The sequence below is a fragment of the Lepus europaeus genome, chromosome 15, assembly GCF_033115175.1.
Source record: "Lepus europaeus isolate LE1 chromosome 15, mLepTim1.pri, whole genome shotgun sequence".
Taxonomy (NCBI): Eukaryota; Metazoa; Chordata; class Mammalia; order Lagomorpha; family Leporidae; genus Lepus; species Lepus europaeus.
This window is the reverse complement of record NC_084841.1, coordinates 76,333,264-76,352,374: the sequence shown is the minus strand read 5'-3', so window position 1 is coordinate 76,352,374 and position 19,111 is coordinate 76,333,264. Positions and strand designations below refer to the sequence as shown.

The 19,111-nt window shown below is 41.7% G+C and overlaps 1 protein-coding gene across 1 annotated transcript in view; it reads left to right on the top strand.

The window, feature by feature from the left end:
- LNPEP (leucyl and cystinyl aminopeptidase) overlaps positions 1-19,111 on the top strand; it is a 108,481-nt gene that overhangs the window by 29,762 nt on the left and 59,608 nt on the right. The window contains exon 2 of the mRNA XM_062212366.1: positions 16,965-17,805. Within this exon, the coding sequence (XP_062068350.1) occupies positions 16,965-17,805 (841 nt within the window). The remainder of the gene's footprint in view (positions 1-16,964; positions 17,806-19,111) is intronic.

The window sequence follows — 19,111 nt, the reverse complement described above, 5'->3', positions numbered from 1 at the left end:
TACAGCTATATCTCTGTGAAGTTACTATTATGTTAAGTTCCTTGCATGGAGTTATTTGGTCAAAGAACATATTTTAGATTTCTAGTATGAATAAGGCAGGACTTTAAGAAACCTTGTGTAAACTCATCAGTGAATATACCTCTGCAGAGCTGGGTTCATTGTATTTGAGATCACGTTAAAGGGCACTTAATAAAAACAACTAAAATAGAAATAAAAAGAAAAATATATTCCTGTAGCATTTCATTTACAAATCAAATGTGCAAACTTAATTACTAATATTGTCTTGTTAACCAAACTTTTGTTTTGCATGAGTCCACTATTAGAGTTCTTCATCTTTCTTTTTGCATAAATGAGGGCATTTCAGAAAGCTTGTGGAAAATGGAGTTGTACATGGTTTTTTCATAATACACATTTTCCATGAACTCTTTGACGCCCTCTTCTGTGTGCTTGCTACCCATGATGCATCTGTGATTTCTATCCCCCCCACACCCCAAGTTTTAAGAACTTAGATACTTCAAAAACTGGGTATAAAAATCCTGGAATTCTACCTTCTTTCCTCTGCCCTGCTATTTCTTACGTTTCTTTTGCTCATACCCTATTTAACAACAGTGTTAATTTGGGGATTCATCTTTGTACAGTCTTTTCTGATACATAAGTCAGTTTTCATATAAAACCATTTCTTTTTAAATGTCTATGTAATGTAATGTTTGTTATAGAACCACAGATATAATTTTAACAGACTGAGAACAGTTAATTGAGAAGAATACAGCTCTTCTGGTGAGGGCATAAGTGCTTGGACCTTCTACAGCACGGTTGGGGACCTATTTTTCTGCCGGGGGCCATTTGGATATTTATAACATCATTCGTGGGCCATGCAAAATTATCAACTTAAAAATTATCCTGCTATAGATTTATTGAATTTCGAGTCCCGCCTGAGGTTGCCTTGGCAGGGCCAGACCAAATGATTTCACTGACCTTAAAACGCCTGTGAGCCGGACATGCCCCACCCTGTTCTAGAGAGTAGCTGCCTCTGAATTGTAGACATTCTGTAGTCACTAGGTGCCAGGAGATGCCTTGCAGGGAGATGGAGAACATTAGATAATGTGGAGGTTTAAGTGGTTATAGGTTGGAGAACTTCTGCCTTGTTTGCTGAGTAGAAAATTTCCTTCCTTTAATGAAGGAAATGACTTCTCTCATTTTTTTTTTTTTTGCTCTTGTTTTACACTTAGAGTTTGAATTACACTAAAAGTACTTAGTCAACCCTGTATCTTTGACAGATTTCACAGCACGTGTGCTGTAATTCTCATTTCTGTGTTTTACCCTTGTTGATCATTGGCCTTCTCTAGCAGAATTTCTCCTTTTCATCAAAGGTTCTTGGTCTTTAAAACAGTGGGCTTCAAAACTGCAAAATTCAAACAGCAAGCAGTTCATCATTGCTTCTTTCTAGCACTGAAATGTGGGGTTTTGCTCAGGACTATGGAACTGCACAGAAAGTAGCAGCTGTGATTAGACTCAATAAATAAAACACAGTGGAGAATTTGAAGATGGTGGACAATTTATTAACTGAGTGCTTTGGTTCGGTAAAGTAAATCAATGTCTATGTAATGCTTCACTTTAGATTATTTCAGCCAGAAAAGTAAGCATTATATAAATTTAAATTGCCTTCTTACAAATCGTAGCTGTCATCGGATATCTGAGCACAGATGCACTCTGGGCAAACGAGTGTGGCCTTTAGATGCACTTAATCCCAAGGGATGTTTTGGGAGCCACTGTAACATCTTTAAGCACTCAGACAATTTAAAATGTAAAATCTGTGCACTAAAATCTCTGTGAAACAGATAATATCTCAGTTTCCAAGGCAGCCAGGGTCCTATACAAGCACTGCTGTATCTGGTCCTAAAAGACCTCAACTGTTCAGCGCTGTTGCTTCTCTTCATTACTTGGTATTTTTGGGACCCAAGCCAAATAGAGGGTTCGTGACTCTTCATACTTTATGAATTCATCCACTTATGTGCTGCAAATGATGCTTAAACATAATTTTTTTGGGGTGGCGCTGTGGCATAGCAGGTAAAACTGACACCTGCAGTGCCAGCATCCCATATGGGCACTAGTTCTAGTCCCGGCTGCTACACTTTTGATCCAGCTCTCTGCTGTGGCCTGGGAAAGCAGTAGAAGATGGCCCAAGTCTTTGGGCCCCTGCACCCACGTGAGAGATCTGGAAGGAGCTCCTGGCTCCTGGCTTCAGATCAGCCCAGCTCCAGCCGTTGCAGCCATCTGGGGAGTGAACCAGTGGATGGAAGGCTTCTCTCTGCCTCTGCCTCTCTAACTGCCTATTAAATAAATAAATAATTGTTTTTAAAAAAACATAGTTTTTCGTAGTAAAAGGTGGGAGAGGAGAAATTATGCTAATGCATCTTAAGAGAAACAGTTAATATACTTGACTTAAAAGTAAGAGATCTATTTATTTGCTTATTATTTTGAAGCTCCTATCCTTACTATTTAATATAATGGCAAGGAACTCTTTATTAATATAGCTCTTCATAGTTTGTGAATTGTTCAAACACTCTTTCCCTTTGAATCCTGTAAGGAGAGAGAGCACTTCTTATTCCCATTTTACCACTGAGAAAACTGAGGTTTCCAGTATCCTCCGAGTGGTGGAAACAAGACTGAAGTCCCCAGTTTTCCTTTCACTACAATTTTTTGCTTCCTAAATCATGATTGATTTAAAATATGCACCAGGTTTGAATAAATGGGAAATGTAGTAAGACCAGGTGTCTGGGAGAATTGAAATGCAGTGAGTTAGAGCCCAGAATCACTGAAGTACTAGGAAGCCTTGCTGATTTAAGACCCAGCCCACAGCAGGTGTTGGAGGGTCCTTGTTAACTTCATAGCTGGTGAATGCATTCTGTCTTGTTCCGTGCCTCAGTGCATCTGCATGGACATGGAGGTAATTGTCATTACTTAATACACATTGGGTATTGCTAATGTTCATTTCAACATTTATTGCAGACTTCTCTGCTAGGCACTGTGAATATGAAGATGACCTAAGAGTCCCTTTCTAGAGGAATTTCCAATTTGAAGCAAAATTTATAATTGCCATCTACCTCTATAGCAATTCCTTTTTCTATAGCGCAACCGGACTCTGAGGTTTTCCTAAACCTCTCTGTCAGCCTCTATTTTATAAATAAAAAAGTTACCAGGATTAAAATGTGCCCATTCTAGAAAAGTTGGAGCAGATTTTGGGACTCAGTGTTTCATTCTGAATGTGAAAGGCAGGACAGGCAGGTAGAGTACTCCGTTTCCATTCTCCAGATCTGAGAGGCTGCAGGCGGTATGTAGAGTTGAGAGAGTGAGGTGACTCATAAGTCTGGAATGACTTTTGATCTCTCACTATAACCTCTGCAGAACATTGGCAGGGCCACAGTGTAATTAACACTGCACAGCTAATTATAAACAAAACTCTGTTCAGTGGCTACCAAGAAGCAAGCCTGTACTGGATGACTGTGCAGATTGGCAGAATGACTTTAGATGTCTAGGTAATGTGAAGTTTACTGTAAATAAAGTTAATTTTCTTTGCTGGTCCAAGGAGTCACCCTGGGGAAAATGAATATATGAGAAGTGCTATCTGTGGAAATTCTGTGTAATTTTTTTTCTGGGCCCATTTAAATGCTTATTTCAGTCCTTCTAACCTTTTTATCCCAAGAAAATAGTTATATACCTTAATTTTATGGAGCACTGTTTTAGGAGTAAAATTGGTCAGACTAAGACATTTATTCCAGTCTTAGTTTTTTTAAAAGGTGAAAAAAAAATTAGGAGTTTAAAAAAATTACATTGGGCTGGGATAATAAAGAGAGAGAAAAAAATGAAGCCTGTCTGATGAGGAGAGTGAAGAGGGTGGGAAAAGGGTGCAAAGTGGCTGTAGCAGCCGTGCCTGTTTGAGGGAAACCAAGATGTCTAACACGTGTACACCTCACACACTGGGCAGAGGCAGAGCGGGCACTGGGCTTGGCTACGTGTGCTCCGGATTAGTGGAAGCAGGGCTGAGAGCTGAGGACTAACGGTTTATATATAGGCCTGGTGTTGGAGATTCAGAACAAAGGCACTAACCATGGAGATTAATTTCATGCAGCTGTAACCTGAACTGTTTGGTGCAGGATGAACCAAGAGGTGTGATTACCTTAAATGAAGAATTTCAAATTAGGTGCCTATCTACACAGAAGTATGCAGTTGAAATTTTGAATGGACACTTACAAAGAGGTTCCCTTTTTTTAAGAAAAAAAAAAAAAAAAAGTCCAAATACAGAGATGGTTAAGTAGTTTTTTACTTAAGAATGCTTTTTGACTTTTGATGAGATCATGAAGTTTCCTTTAAATAGTACCTCTTTGCTTCATTATAAATACATGAGTTTACAGAGAAACTGTTCAAACTTTTTTCATGGAGAGGAGGGGGAGATCATCTGTATTTTCCTGATTTGGGCCAGTGGCTAAATGACTGCATTTGCCAGGTATTCTTGAAAGAGGGACAGGTGTGGATGCCGGGTTTGTTAATAGGCTCCGTCTCTAGCCTGTGACCTAGTTTACATTTGTCCCTGGCACTAGCTAGACTTTTGAGGAGATATGAAAAACTGATCTTGGAGATCCAGCAGGCCTTAATATGTGTGGAGTTTTAGGTCAGTTTCCAGAAGCATGTGTTTTAAAGCCAAAACCACTGTGTTCCTGCCCTCTAGCAGCGGTTTTTCCTGCCTTAATTTTCTGTTATTGATCTGTTTTCTAGTTTGCTGATTACTGCTCTGTTCTTTAGTATTTCTTCTACTTGCTTAGGCTTAATTTGCTATTCTTTTTTAGCTTCTTGGGATGTAAACTTAAATCATTTTTTTCTAACAAGTGCTTTAAAGCAATACCTATCTCTCAGATTTTGATATTTTTAAATTGTTATTAGTTTAAAATGCTTTCCAGATTTCTTATGGTGTCCTTCTTTGATGTATGAATTTTCTTTTTAAAGATTTACTTATTTATTTGAAAGAGATAGAGGTCGTCCATCTGCTGGTTTAGTTCCCAAAAGGCTGCAGCAGCCAGGACTAGTCCAGGCCGAAGCCAGGAACCAGGAACTCCATGCTGATCTCCCACATGGATGGCAGGGACTCAGGTACTTGGGCCACATCTACTGCCTTCCCAGAGGCATTAACAGGGACCTGTATTGGAAATGGAGCAGCTGGAACTTGAACCAACACTCCAATAGGAGATAACTGGCATCATAAGTGACAGTTAATTAACCTACTGTGCCACAGTGTCAGCCCCGACCCATGAATTATTAGGAAGTTTTTGGTGTTCCAAATATCTAGAGGTTGTCTATCTGTTTACTAATGATTTTTTAGTTGTTTCCATTGTGGTCCAAGACCAAAGTCTCTAAAAAGACTATTTCAGTCCTTTGAAGCTTATTGAAACTGATTATATTTTATTCCAGCTTGGTGAATGTTCCACATATAGCCTGTAATTTTTTGCTTTAATGTTTTCTTGGTGCCAGTTAGGCAGGTCATATCAGGTGATAGTATTGTTCAGCTCTTCCGTAACCTCACTTCCGTGTTATTTACTTGTTCTATCAGTTTTGAAGAGAAAAGCAAGAAAACCTCCACCTGTGTTTGCAGATTTTTTTTCTCTTGAGTTTTGCCATTTTCTGTTTTGATGTCTTATGCAGTTGAATTTCTCCTTTTATCCTTATAAAATTTCCTTCTGCTTCGTTAACCTGTTTTGGGTCTTTACATTTAAAATACTTGTCTCTAGACAGTATATAGTTGATTCTAACTTTTTTTTTTTTTTCTGTGTGATAATCTCTTTCACTAAGTTGGAATATATAACCTATTTACAATTAATGTAATTATTTAAATAGTTGAGTTCAGGTCTACCATTTTGCCAGTCTTCATTTGCCCACTTTGTTTTTGTTTCTCCTTTAATGCCTCTTTTTGGGTCAGTTGAGTATTTTTTAGTATTTCTTTTTATTTTCTCTAATAGATTCATAAGTATATATCTCTTAAAATTGCTTTTTCATTATTTATTTGAGGGCTAATAATATGCATCCTTAATTTACTGAAGTTTGTGTACAGTCGATATTTTACCACTTCACATTTTAAACCTGACCTTTGTTCTTCCTGCTTTATACCCTGTACTTCTTACCTGATACGTCCCATTTCTCAGTACACAAATGTGACTCAAATCCTCTTACTCAACTTCTCTCTTCTTTGTGTTCTTGGTATACCTTTTATCTCTATATATGTTGCAAAAGTGTTCACCATGCCATCTTTGGCTTTAATGTGATTTTAAAAGATAGTCTTTTAAGTAAATTATATGAAGAATAAACAACATGCTCTTTTATTTTTAATACTTACATACAATTTCTGGTAGCCCTTCCTTCCTGAAGATGTGAGTTTCCATTTGGTATCATTTCCCTTCATCCTGAAGAACCACCTTTAAAATTTTTGAAAATGCGTAGTAGAGATGAATTTCATCAGCTTTCTTCTATCTGAAAATGTCTTTATTTTACCCTTAGTTCTGAGGATATTTTTACTGGATTTGGAAAGCTTAAGTTGATAGTTGTTTCCTAATTTCTAATAATCTGTCAAAGTTCATGGACTCTTCTCCTCCTGTCTCTAATTTGCTATTAGGTCTGCTCAGTGAATTTTTCATTTTAGTTGTTGAAACTTTCAGTTTTAAAATTTCCATTTTTTCTTCCCTTTTGGTTCTTTTTCATAGTCTCCTTCTTTGTTTCTAAATTTTTTCTTTACTCTTTGACACTTTTAGCTGTTCCAAAAGTTTTGCTGAATGCAAGTCTGGGTGACCTTAAAGTCAATTTGTAATCACTTTATGTTTCTTATGGGTTGCATTTCTTCTTGTTTCATTGATTGTCTAGGAATCTTTTAATATGTTAAACAGTGTTGGCACCTTGCTGAGATGCTGGATTTTTTGGAGAGAGAGACCTCCCCATTTATTGGTTCACTATCCAAATGCCTGCCATAGCCAGGCTGGGCTTGCCCAAAACTGGGAGCTGGGAAGACACTCCAGGCCTCCCCTGTGGGTGGTAGGAACCCAATGATTTGAGCATCACTGCTGCCTCCCAGTGTCTGGCATTAGCAGGAAGCTGCTGACAGGAGTCAAGCCAAGTATTGAATAACCCAGATATTCTGATGTGGGATGTTGGCAAGTTAACTGATGTTTTACCTGCCAAGCTAAATGCTCACCCCCTAGGCTTGGTTTTGTAGTTTGTTAGGCCAGATCTGTGGAAAGTTCAGCGTGATTCTCAGGCCCTGTAACTTAGCATGACTCATCCTCCAGTTCGTCTTCCCTTGAGGGTTTTATTAGGGCTTGGTGTTGAGCTTTCTTACATGGATGTTCAGTGGGTCTTACTGTGGGATATGGCTGTCACTGCCAGACTTGGGCCTGTTTGGTGTTTCAAGTTGATGCCCAGTGTTAATGAGTTCTCTTTGCTCTGGCTGGGTGAGACTGCCAGTATTTCCCGACGCTGCTTGCCCTCTGGTATTTCTGTTCCATCTTAACCTTCCTGCAGGTACTCTTTTGTACACCTCCTGTCATGTCATTTGGCCAAGGACTCTCAGGAAACCCTTGTTTGAGTCTCTGCCCACCCCCTACCCGGCGGCCTCTTCCCTGGTGTTCTGATCTCCATCTGCCTGCCTGGCTGTAGACTGGGAATCCAGCTTGCACTACCACGATTGGAAACTGTCCCAAGGCCAAGAACCAGAGAGGTTGTGGACCAACTCTTTTCCTTTCTCCGAGGTCAAATCTTGCTCTGTTATTTAGTGTATGAAAACAGTTGCATCGTTTTTTCCAGTTTAGTAGTTGTTTATGAGAGGAGGAATATTCTGGAACCAATACTCTGTCACATTGGAAGTAGAAGTCTCCTGTGGCGATTTGAAGTAGACTTAGTAGCTGAAAAGGGAAGCGTCAAGCTTAATATCTCATAGTTAGAACTAAACAAAGTGATATGAGTTTATGGTACTCATGGACTAAATGATTTCTCTGTATTCTTCCTGCCTCCCACCTCCAGTCATCCATTACATCTTTCTTCATTATGAAGGAGACAGACTGCGATGGGAGGGCAGTGGGTAAAGGGACGTTATTTGGACCTTACATTAAGGGTCACAGCCGTGAACATCTCAGCTGGAAAATTCGAGGTGGTTTTTTACAAAGCCCTGTTTGGTAGGAGTTGAGTAGAAATGCTTGTAGAACTGGCTGTGTGTGTGTGTGTGTGTGTGATGGCACTGCCTGGACAGTGAGGGGTGAGCACCAGTGTGTTCCAGGGAAGGGGCTACTTAGAGCCTTGTACATCTTCAGACTTGTTCTTTGTTAATGACTGCCCTTCAAGTTCTAGTGGGGTGATGGTATATCTAAACTTGTAACTGAACAGGGCCACTGTTTAATAGGAGAGCTGATTAATAGGAGAGCTTTTCTTGAAGTGTTGGTTTGTGAGACTGGTTAAGGTTTTGTCTGATTAGACCCATACAGAAAAAGTAAATTTCCTTTGTTCTAAGTTCTGACCTTTTTCTTTTCTTGTTAAACCTAAACTTTTTTTTTCTAAAAAAAATTATTTATTTTAAAGGCAGAATGACAGGAAAAGAGAAGGATAGACAGAATGACAGATACTCCATCCACTGGTTCTCTCTTCAAATGGCCATAAGGGCTGAGGTTGGGCCAGGCTGAGGCCAGAAGCTGGAACTCCAGGTCTCCTATGTGGTGGCAGGACCTAAGCACTTGGGCCATCATCTGCTGCTTTCCCCGGACACATGAGCAAGGAGTGGATCAGAAGTGGAACAGGTGGAATTCAAATCAGTACTCTGATACAAGATGCTAGCTGCAGCTTAACCTGCTGTGCCCCAACACTGGCCCCAGTCTAAACTTCTGGAAAATAAAATCTCTTCTTGATGTAAGATAATTAATGACTTTTCCAACTGGAAATGATCTGTAAGAAATAAACGTTGTCTCGTACTTGGAGCTTTAGCTTTAAGTAAATATGTTGGAGGGACCTCAGAAGAAGAATTCTTTCTTCTTGGAGTCCCATTTGAATATAGCAAGCCTTGTGTCTGCCCAATAAGACTTCTTTAGGTTAGTCCTATCCTTTTAAAGTTGTTCTGACTTTGTCTTCTTCTTCTTCTTCTTCTTTTTTTTAAGATTGATAATTTGAAAGAGTTAGGGAGACAGCCAGAGAGAATGACCCTCTGTCTGCTGGTTGACTCTCCAGATGGCTGCAGCAGTTAGGACTGAGCCAGGCTGAAGCCAGGAGCTTGACCTAGGTCTCCCATGTGGGTGGCAAGGGCCCAAGCACTTGGGCCACCTCCCATTGCTTTCCCAGGCCATTAGCAGGGAACTGAATCGCAAGTGGAGCAGTTCACAAACCTACATCCACATGGGATGCCAGTGTCACAGGCGGTGGCTTAACCTGCTATGCCACAATGCTGGCTCCTGTTTTGGGTTTCTTGATTTGAAAATACATCCCATTCCATTTGCTTGTCTCAGAAAATGTGGTGGCTTAAAGGGATTAAAGGCTGTGGATGTTTGCTCTTTTTCATTCACATTCTTGCCATGTCTGTCATGGCTTTACCTTCCATCCTGACTTCTAAGTCACGCCCTCTGTACACTGTACCTTGTTTCTCAACACTTCCTCTCTACATGTTTAACCCTACATGCATCCTCTTGAAACGCTTTCATTAACTTTTTAACTATGAAAGAATACACATAACACACTTGCTTCTCTGTCAGACCCTGCAAGTGCTGCTGAGGATTGTTACGGAGATCGGTGTCCAACAAATCCCACTGGACTTGCTGACCTTCTCAGCCATACTCTGCCCCTGGATCACTACTCCAGGTCCTTTCCCATGGCATTAACATTCTTTCTTCATATTGTTATTCTCCTCGGCCACCTCTGCCTTTCCTGCCATTGTCTGTGGCTCTAGGCAGATGCTTGGCTTCCACTGTCATAGAGAATGTGAAGGTTGTGTGCTGCTGTCTCTCAGACAAGGACGCGTCTGTCTCACCCAGTGTCCTCCAGGAGGAAGCATGTGCCCAGCTCCCTTGCAGGTTCATCCCTCTGTTGGCAATCCTGCGATCCCTCGCTCTGCCCCTGTACTGTTGCTCCAGCATTTCCCCTCTCCTATTCCTCCACTTTCACACTTTGTCTTTACTTTTCCTTTCCACAGAATTACATGCTTAAGTTGCTCCCATTTTTTAAAATTTATTTTTATTTGAAAGTCACAGTTCCATAGAGAGAGGAGAAGCAGAGAGAGAGAGAGAGAGAGTCTTCCATCCACTGGTTCACTCCCCAATTGGCTGCAACGGCTGGAGCTGTGCCAATCTGAAGCCAGGAGCCAGGAGCTTCTTCCGCGTCTCCCACACAGGTGCAGGGGCCCAAGGACTTGGGCCATCCTCTACTGCTTTCCCAGGCCATAGCAGAGAGCTGGATCAGAAGTGGAAGTGCTGGGTCTCAAACCGGCGCCCATATGGGATACCAGTGCTTCAGGCCAGGGCTTTAACCCACTGTGCCACAGCTCCAGCCCCAAGTTGCTCCCATTTTAAACATAGACAAGCAAAAAAGGATTTTATTCTTCTCTACACTATATTTTCCTTTATTTTGATCCTGGTGTTTTTTTCCTTGATACATGCGTGTGTTCCTTGAAAGAACAGTCTACAGTCTTTGCTTAGCCTTTTCAACTTTCCATTTTGTCTTTGGCCGGCTGGAATCAGGCCCTGAAAGTAACCCTTGTATGCCACTGGTACCTTGATTGCTAAATGCAGAGGCCTCTTGAGGCCTCATTTTCCTTGACCTTTGTGAGATATTAATGGTGACTGCTTCCTTCTGGTTGAGACCCTGCCTTTGGCTTCTGGGATGCTGCCGGGTGGACTTCCCTTCCTGTTCTCTGTGCTGCCTCTCTTCCTCTGCCCTCCTCTTGGGTGCTGGTGCTCCTGGGATCCAGGCTCCTTTTCAGTAGTCTCATCCATCTGCTTGCTTTTAATGATCACGAACACACACGTAATTCAGAAACCTGAACCCATATAACACAATCCATATAGCAATCCTACAAAATAGTAATGTTTTCCACATTCATAGTGAGGAAAATGAGGTTAAGAGAAATAACCTGTTTGAAATCGAATGGTCAGTTGAAAGAACCAGGATTTAAACTTCCATCTAAACTCAGGCACTCAACTCTATTAATTTATTAATATTAATTATTGATTCAACTCCATTAATGATTTATATTAATGCTATTAAACATTTCCAACTAGTAGCCTGACAAGTATATCAGATGTATCATATCCCATCTGGCTTTTTAAAGATTTATTTATTTATTTGAAAGGCAGAGTTAGAGGCAGAGGCAGTGGGGAGGAGGTGTCTTCCATCTGCTAGTTCACTTCCCAGATGGCCACTATGGCTAGAGCTGCACCGATCCAGAGCCAGGAGCCAGGAGCTTCTTCCAGGTCTACCATGCAGTTACAGGGCCCCAAACACTTGGGTCATCTTCCGTTTTCCCAGGCCATAGCAGAGGGCTGGATTGGAAGTAGAATAGCTGGGACTCAAACCGGTGCCCATATAGGATGCTAGCACTGCAGGCTGCAGCTTTACCCCTACAGCACAGCACCGGCCCCTCATATCCCATTTTATAATCCCATTTTTAAAAAAATTTATTTATTTATTTATTTGAAAGGCAGAGTTACAGAGAGGCAGAGGCAGAGAGAGAGGTCTCCCATCTGCTGGTTCACTCCCCAGGTGGCTGCAATGGCCAGAGCTATGCCAGTCAGAAGCCAGGAGCCACGAGCTTCCTCTGGGTCTTCCCACACGGGTGCAGGGGCCAAAGGAATGTGGCCATCTTCTGTTGCCTTCCCAGGCCATAGGAGAGAGCTGGATCAGAAGTGGAGCAGCCAGTACTCAAACCGGCACCCATATGGGATGCTGGCACTGCAGGCGGCAGCTTTACCCGCTGCGCCACAGCGCAGGTCCCTATAATCCCATTTTAGAATCCTGACTTTACCCCTTCCTTGCCTCAGAGGGACGGAGTTGGGGGACAGGAAGGAGCGAGGGGGAGAAAAAGAATGTAAAAACCTATATTCTCAAGCTCAGTGAATGGCGTTCCTGCTCCCAGTTACCTAAGCCAAATGTGTGTAGGGAATTGAGACTTCTTGCTTGCTCTGCACCCTAAAGGTCTGTCCAGTTCAAGGGGGCATTTGTCATGCACTTTATGTGTTTAGCATGATGTGTAATCATTTCTTCCTCCTCACTTCCACTGCTACTGTCACAGTTGAGGGCTTTGTCTTGAGATAGATTGCTGTTACAGTGATAGTGTGACACACTGCTTCACAAACTATCCAATCTGAAGAACCAAGGTTTGCTTTTTACTTTTGTTACAGAAATCTTGTAACATAAAAAACTAATCATAGAAATGGAATGGAAAAGACATGCAAAATGTAAACCTAATTTAAACATTATTAAACTCAACAGTGAATCACTTTGTCAAATTGTTGTAAAAGTTTTTGGATACTGCTTTTCCGTGTGTACCCTGTCACAGATGGGTACCAAACAGTTTGCGGATTGGCACGGGTCCAGGAACCACGAAAAGGAGCTGATGGAAAGCAACCTCTTCAGTTTTCTTAGATTGTAACCACATGGGCTTCTGTTATTTAAAACGGAAACGTTTCAACCAGGAGCTTTTCGCTTATAGATAGCTTGTATATGGGGATTTAAGAGGCTTGAGAAAACCCTCTGTTTCTGTAGGATACTATCTTTTAGTAGGAATAAATCATATTAAAACAGGAGGTAATCATATGTTATAATTTATGTTAAAATCAAAGAACTGGCTTCAGAATCAAACCAATATTTTCTTACACAGCCTTGAAGTACAGTCTTCATGGAAGTGTGTAATAAAAGTGACATATTTAAGTTGATAGGCTTATATACACCAAAAAGTCGGCTTCTGATGTGAAGTAAATCTCCATTGGTGAAAGATTAACATTCTACATAGGTATTAACCTGGGTGCTAAGTAGTAAGTTACCTGGGTTTTGGTAGACATCTAACTGAGTCCTTGTCAGAAGATCTAATTTAATCATCTGCAGACAGTCCCTTGGCTTACCTCATTCATTCTTTTTGAAAAAAGATTTATTTATTTGAAAGAGAGAGAGGGAGACAGACAGAACTACCATCCACTGGTTTACTCCCCAAGTAGCCACAACAGTCAGGGCTGGACCAGACCGAAGCATGGAGCCCAGAACTCCATCCTGGTTTCCTTTATGGGTGTCAGGAACCCAAGCACTTGACTTATCTTCTTCTGCTTTCCCAGATGCATTAGTGGGCATGTTGGATCAGAAGCCAAGCAGCCGGGACTTGAACAGGCATTCCGATATGGGATGCTGCATGGCACGCAGCAACCTAACCCACTGTGTCCCCATGTTCCTTGGGCATGGCTGAAGAACCAAAAAATACTAAAGCAGAGTCCTGAGGGAACAAAATTCAGAGATGAGAATGCACTAAGTACTAAGCTGAGATTCTACCCAGAGTTAGCTTAGAAATATATTTTAAAAAACCATACTGCCCAGATCACGTTGTTGTCTACATCAGGTCCGACACGCAAGAAAGTATGTGGGCAGATACCTTAGCATCATCTCCCCATGTGAGATCAAAAAGTCAGAAAAAGCCTTTTGTGCATTTTAAAATAAAAATGAAATTAAGCAATAAATCCATAGCACTGTGCTAGGTACTGAAAAACTGCCCCAGGAAATGTCTAACCAGTGAGCAACTTCACTGCCAGGTACTCAATGAAAGATTCAGGTATAAGCTCTCATATTTTATTGAATAAGTTCAAGTAGGGAGGATGCGGTGTCATTGTGGAAAGAGCTAGTTTTTTAAGGAAATTGGAGAGCTGTAGTGTTTGCTCCATTAATGATGTGAGTGGTCTCCGAAAACACAACCATGAAAGGCACTGCAGAGAGAGAAGCAGACTGTTAACAACCCTTCTTCCATTTTCAGACCATTCACAGGAGATGGATAGATAGTTGCTTACTAAACTCAGACCTAGAAAATGAGTAAGTTTTATTCAGGGAAAACTTGAAGGTAGCATAACGTTTACAGAGTTTGGGATGGAGAAGGGGCAGGAAAAGACATCCTCATCAGGGTCTGTATGCTCTGCGAAGCAGCAATAGAGAAGGTGAAATGGAAATTTATTTTATAAAGATAATAGGAAAAAGAAAATAACTTTAAAAAAATGTACAGTGTAGCAAGTTAAGCCACATTATGGAATGGCAGATGTTTGCTAGGTGGATGGGTAGGAGGAGGAAGTAGTGACCTCAAAGGCATGTGAAAGAGAGCATGAAGTAGCAGCCTAGGTTGGGTATCGTGCCACAACAGGTTACACTGCTGCCTGCAACACTGGCATCCCGTATCAGAGTGCCAGTTCCAGCCCCTCTTCCTATCAGCTGCATGCTAATGCACCTAATAAAGGAATGGATGATGGCTCAGGTGTTTGAGTTCTGCCACCCATTGTGGAAGACCTCTATGGATTTCCTGGCTCCCGGCTTCAGCCTAGCCCAGTTCTGACTGTTGCAGCCATTGGAACCAGAGGATGAAAGATATCTATGTATCCATCTCTGTATCTGCCTTTCAAATATAAATAAATAAATTATTAATAATAAAAGAAATAGAAACTTGGCTTATTCTCTGGGGAGTAGACAGTTTGAGCTGGCCAGAGCACTCCCAGGAATGATGTGGTGAGGACTGGCTGCACTTTTCAAACTTGCATGGACATAAATTGCATAATTCCATATCCAAGGGGAAGCTGTGAAAGTCTGCCTTTCTAGCACAATGTGGTACATGTACTGCTGGTCTGCACACCACGGTTTGAGCAGTAGAACTAATTTTATCTTACTGTTTATCAGTGCTGTGTGCAATGGATTGTGAGTTCTCACTATTTACTTAGCATTTGTTGAATAGTGCAAAATACAAAGTGTTTTTTCTATTAAAGTAGATATTAAGTGGTCTTATTTAAGCTTTATGCTGCTAATGGTGAAATAATACGTTTAACAATTTCATTGCTATGTGCAAAATCAATAATTTAGCTATAAGCTCTCATCTTCTGTTGAATTAGTTTAGGAAGAATCAATATAGTTACAGAAAGAACCTCAAATTTGGAATTAAAGGCAGATGTTATGGCACAGCAAGTTAAGCAGCCACTTGGAATGCCTGGATCTCATGCCAGAGTGCCAGTTCAAGGCCCCACTACTTTGCTTCCAATCCAGCTTCCTGTTAATGCCCCTGGAAAGGCAATGGATGATGGCTGAGGTACCACTCACTGGGTGAATGCCACCCACATAGGAGAATGGATGGATTTTATGACTCCTGCTTTCCTTCTGGCCCAGCTTTGGCTGGGGCATTTCAGGAGTGAACCTGTGGATGGAAGAGAGGTGTGTGTGTGTTTGGAGGGGTGGGAGGGGCATCATTCTGCCTTTCACATAAGTAAATCTTTTTAAAGTTATTGGAATTGGATTTTAAGTTTTATGACAAAATAATTCTATGACTTATCAAGATAAATTAGTTCATTTCTGTTTTTCTATTTTCTTGGGTCTAAAATAGAATATTTGCCATTTTATAGAATTATTGTGAGGGTGAAATATATATGAAGTACCTTGTAGGGAAAGGTTAATGATGGTTTCAGTTTGAAAACTTCTGAAATCCCCTAAAAGCTAACCTTCTGTGATTTTTTTTTTTTTTTATATATGACAGGTAGAGTTATAGACAGTGAGAGAGACAGAGAGAAAGGTCTTCCTTCCATTGGTTCACTCCCCAAATGGCCACCACGGCCGGTGCTACGCTGATCTTGAAGCCAGAAGCCTGGTGCTTCTTCCTGGTCTCACATGAGGGTGCAGGGGCCCAAGCACTTGGGCCATCCTCCACTGCCTCCCTGGGGCACAGCAGAGAGCTGGACTGGAAGAGGAGCAACCGGGACTAGAACCCAGCGCCCATATGGGATGCCGGCGCTGCAGGCGGAGGATTAACCAAGTGAGCCACGGCGCCGGTCCCTGTGATTTTTCTTAACATGGAATGATCTAATCCTAGGAATTATTGATATATGTGATATTATTTACACTTCTACTTTTTGGTCTTTTTTCCTCAGTGATTCTTGGCAAATTAGGTGGGGAGTGGGGTGGTTCTTGGTGGTTTGTGAAAGGTACCCCCACCACCTCACCCCAGGGTCCGCTGACACTTCCAGCGCAAGGTGCTGTTGTTGCGGATGGGAATGTATTGTACTTTCTGAATGCTGTGCAAGTATGAAAAACAGGTTTATCTGTTTTTTATAGTGACTAGTTATAAAAGTTTTGTGTATAATTTGGTGTGGGACAGGTACATATCAGGAGAAAAATGGTAGCTCATCCTGTCGCTTAGTCATCAATCAAGCCTAGAAATGGGCACAACAGTTTTCAGGGCTCCCCAGAAAGAAGGAGTTTGGGAATATTTCCCACAAACACCCTGAAAGCAGGTTTGAAGGCTTTGGAGCCGGAATTCTGGGGTCCTGGTGTTCAGACCCCAAAAGTAGGGCACATTGCTTTGCTTCTACTGTCTCCTTGCCCTGTAGGGACTGACATAGCCAGAGACAGGGCCCTCTGATGTGCAGGGCAGGGACCCAAGTTGTTGGGCAGGAATGTGTTAATGACATTAGTATGTAGTCTCAGCTGTCTCTCCTGATTCCAGCCTGGTAATTTAGCTATTTTGCTTCGTGACTGTGGTATATTATTTATGCTTGCATTTTAAATGGATGATTCAATGTCGTATGCACCTTATTTATTAATTCAGAAGTTCTGAGATGGGAAAAAGTCCTGGTGATTAAAGAACAGCCTTAGAGTAAATGTGGCCCTGCTAGAAGACATCTCGCTATGAACTGTGTTCCCTAACTCGGAGCCTTGTCCTTGCTTTGGTCTTTCAGATCGGCTGCAGCTCCCCAGGAATATGATTGAAAACAGCATGTTTGAGGAAGAACCAGATGTGGTGGATTTAGCCAAAGAACCTTGTTTACATCCTCTAGAACCCGATGAGGTGGAGTATGAGCCGCGGGGGTCCCGCCTGCTGGTACGGGGTCTTGGTGAGCATGAGATGGACGAGGAGGAAGAGGACTATGAGTCATCTGCAAAGCTGCTGGGCATGTCCTTCATGAACAGGAGCTCAGGCCTCCGGAACAGCGCGGCTGGCTACAGGCAGAGCCCGGATGGGGCTTGTTCGGTGCCCTCTGCAAGGACCATGGTGGTCTGTGCTTTTGTCATTGTGGTGGCTGTTTCTGTAATCATGGTGATTTACCTGCTGCCCAGGTGTACCTTTACCAAAGAAGGCTGCCATAAGAAAAACCAGTCCATGGGACTAATTCAGCCTATTGCCACAAATGGAAAGCTGTTTCCGTGGGCACAGATGAGGCTTCCCACGGCCGTTATCCCGCTACGCTATGAACTTAACCTACATCCAAACCTAACCTCCATGACATTCAGGGGCTCGGTGACAATTTCAATTCAGGCTATTCAGGCCACATGGAACATCATTCTTCATAGCACAGGCCATAATATTTCAAGAGTGACCTTTATGTCCACGGTTTCAAGCCAAGAAAAGCAAGTTGAGATCCTGGAGTATCCATTTCATGAACAGATTGCCATTGTGGCCCCGGAAGCCCTCCTTGAGGGGCACAATTACAGCTTGAGGATAGAATATTCGGCAAACATTTCCCGCTCCTACTACGGGTTTTACGGCATCACCTACACAGATGAGAATCGTGAGAAAAAGTAGGTCTCAGTGATTCTGGTCTGCGTTGTGTCCTCTGCAGAGTGGGGCCCTTGGCCCACACCACAGGCTGAGGGTGATTTAGCCAGTGATGTGGCAGCTGGTGGAATGGTGACTGGAAGAACTCACATCTCTGGGTGAAAGCCTTGAGTGTAATTATAACAGGGTGTGAGTGGGGGAGCATGTGCTGGTGGAAAGAGATGGATAAGATTCTGTGTCGGATTCTCTATTGCAAAAGCTTAAGTCACCTTGAGCTTTTGGTATAAGATGAATCCAAATCTTCATCACCCTGCCCAGTTTGTGGGAATCAGAGTGAAGCGGAGTATGGATTATTCTGTTAGATCCAGTTTACTAATGTGCAGCACTTGGGGCAGGGGTGCTTAGAAGAAGAGGGCAGGAAGAACTGTGATGGACTTCCATGTACCATTTTTAGTATCCTTAATATTGACTGGTTTGGTTTCTTTTTAAGTACCAGTCTGACTATTGGATTTCTGATGTAAACATTTTTTTAAAAAACTCTAGGAGAGGATTTGGTTTGGAAAAAACAAACGGTACAAAAGAATGTTTTTCAGCTCACTTTTTAGACCATATATTTTGTACTTTAATTTTAGTATTTATTGGCATGTAGTTCAGAAATCTGGAAAGATGCAGTGCATACTGCATACAATTAAGTAGCAGTCATGTCAGTGCTCTGGGGTGCACAGATGATTGCCTTGGAATCTTTGTTACCTGTTAGTGTATTGTGGGAGGAATAAGTGTGTAGCAGAGTAAGGTGGTCTTTGACAGGGCCACTGTTGACTCTTGCCACTGGCTGGATTGAGCTGAGGAGAATGCTACAAAAAATGGAATGTGGTTCCTTGAAATAAGAAATGCAATATTTTTAAATGGCATTTTAAAATCTATTTTAAAAATGAATCATGAAACTCTGCTATTATGTACAAAATACAAGTTCATTTGTTGTCTACTCAGGGTAAAGTGAATGTTCCTACATGACTTTGTGCCATGCTACAGGATAAAAGTGTGGAAGACTATACCTTTAGGATGTCTGAAAGCTGTAATTCAAAGCAATTTTTAATTTTGCTTCATATGTTGGAGAAGTCTTTATACTTTTCCCTCTGAGGTATAATTAGAATAAATATTTAAACTGATAGGTAAAGTAATTAAGGATCTATTCCTTGTTGACTAGACAATCAGACTGTGTGTAAAAGTCCATAGACACTGTATTTCTTGTGACCTAGAAGCACCCTCATTTAATAGGCCTCCTGATGGGAAATCTTGCCATAGCTCCCTTCCCCCACGGTCTTCCAC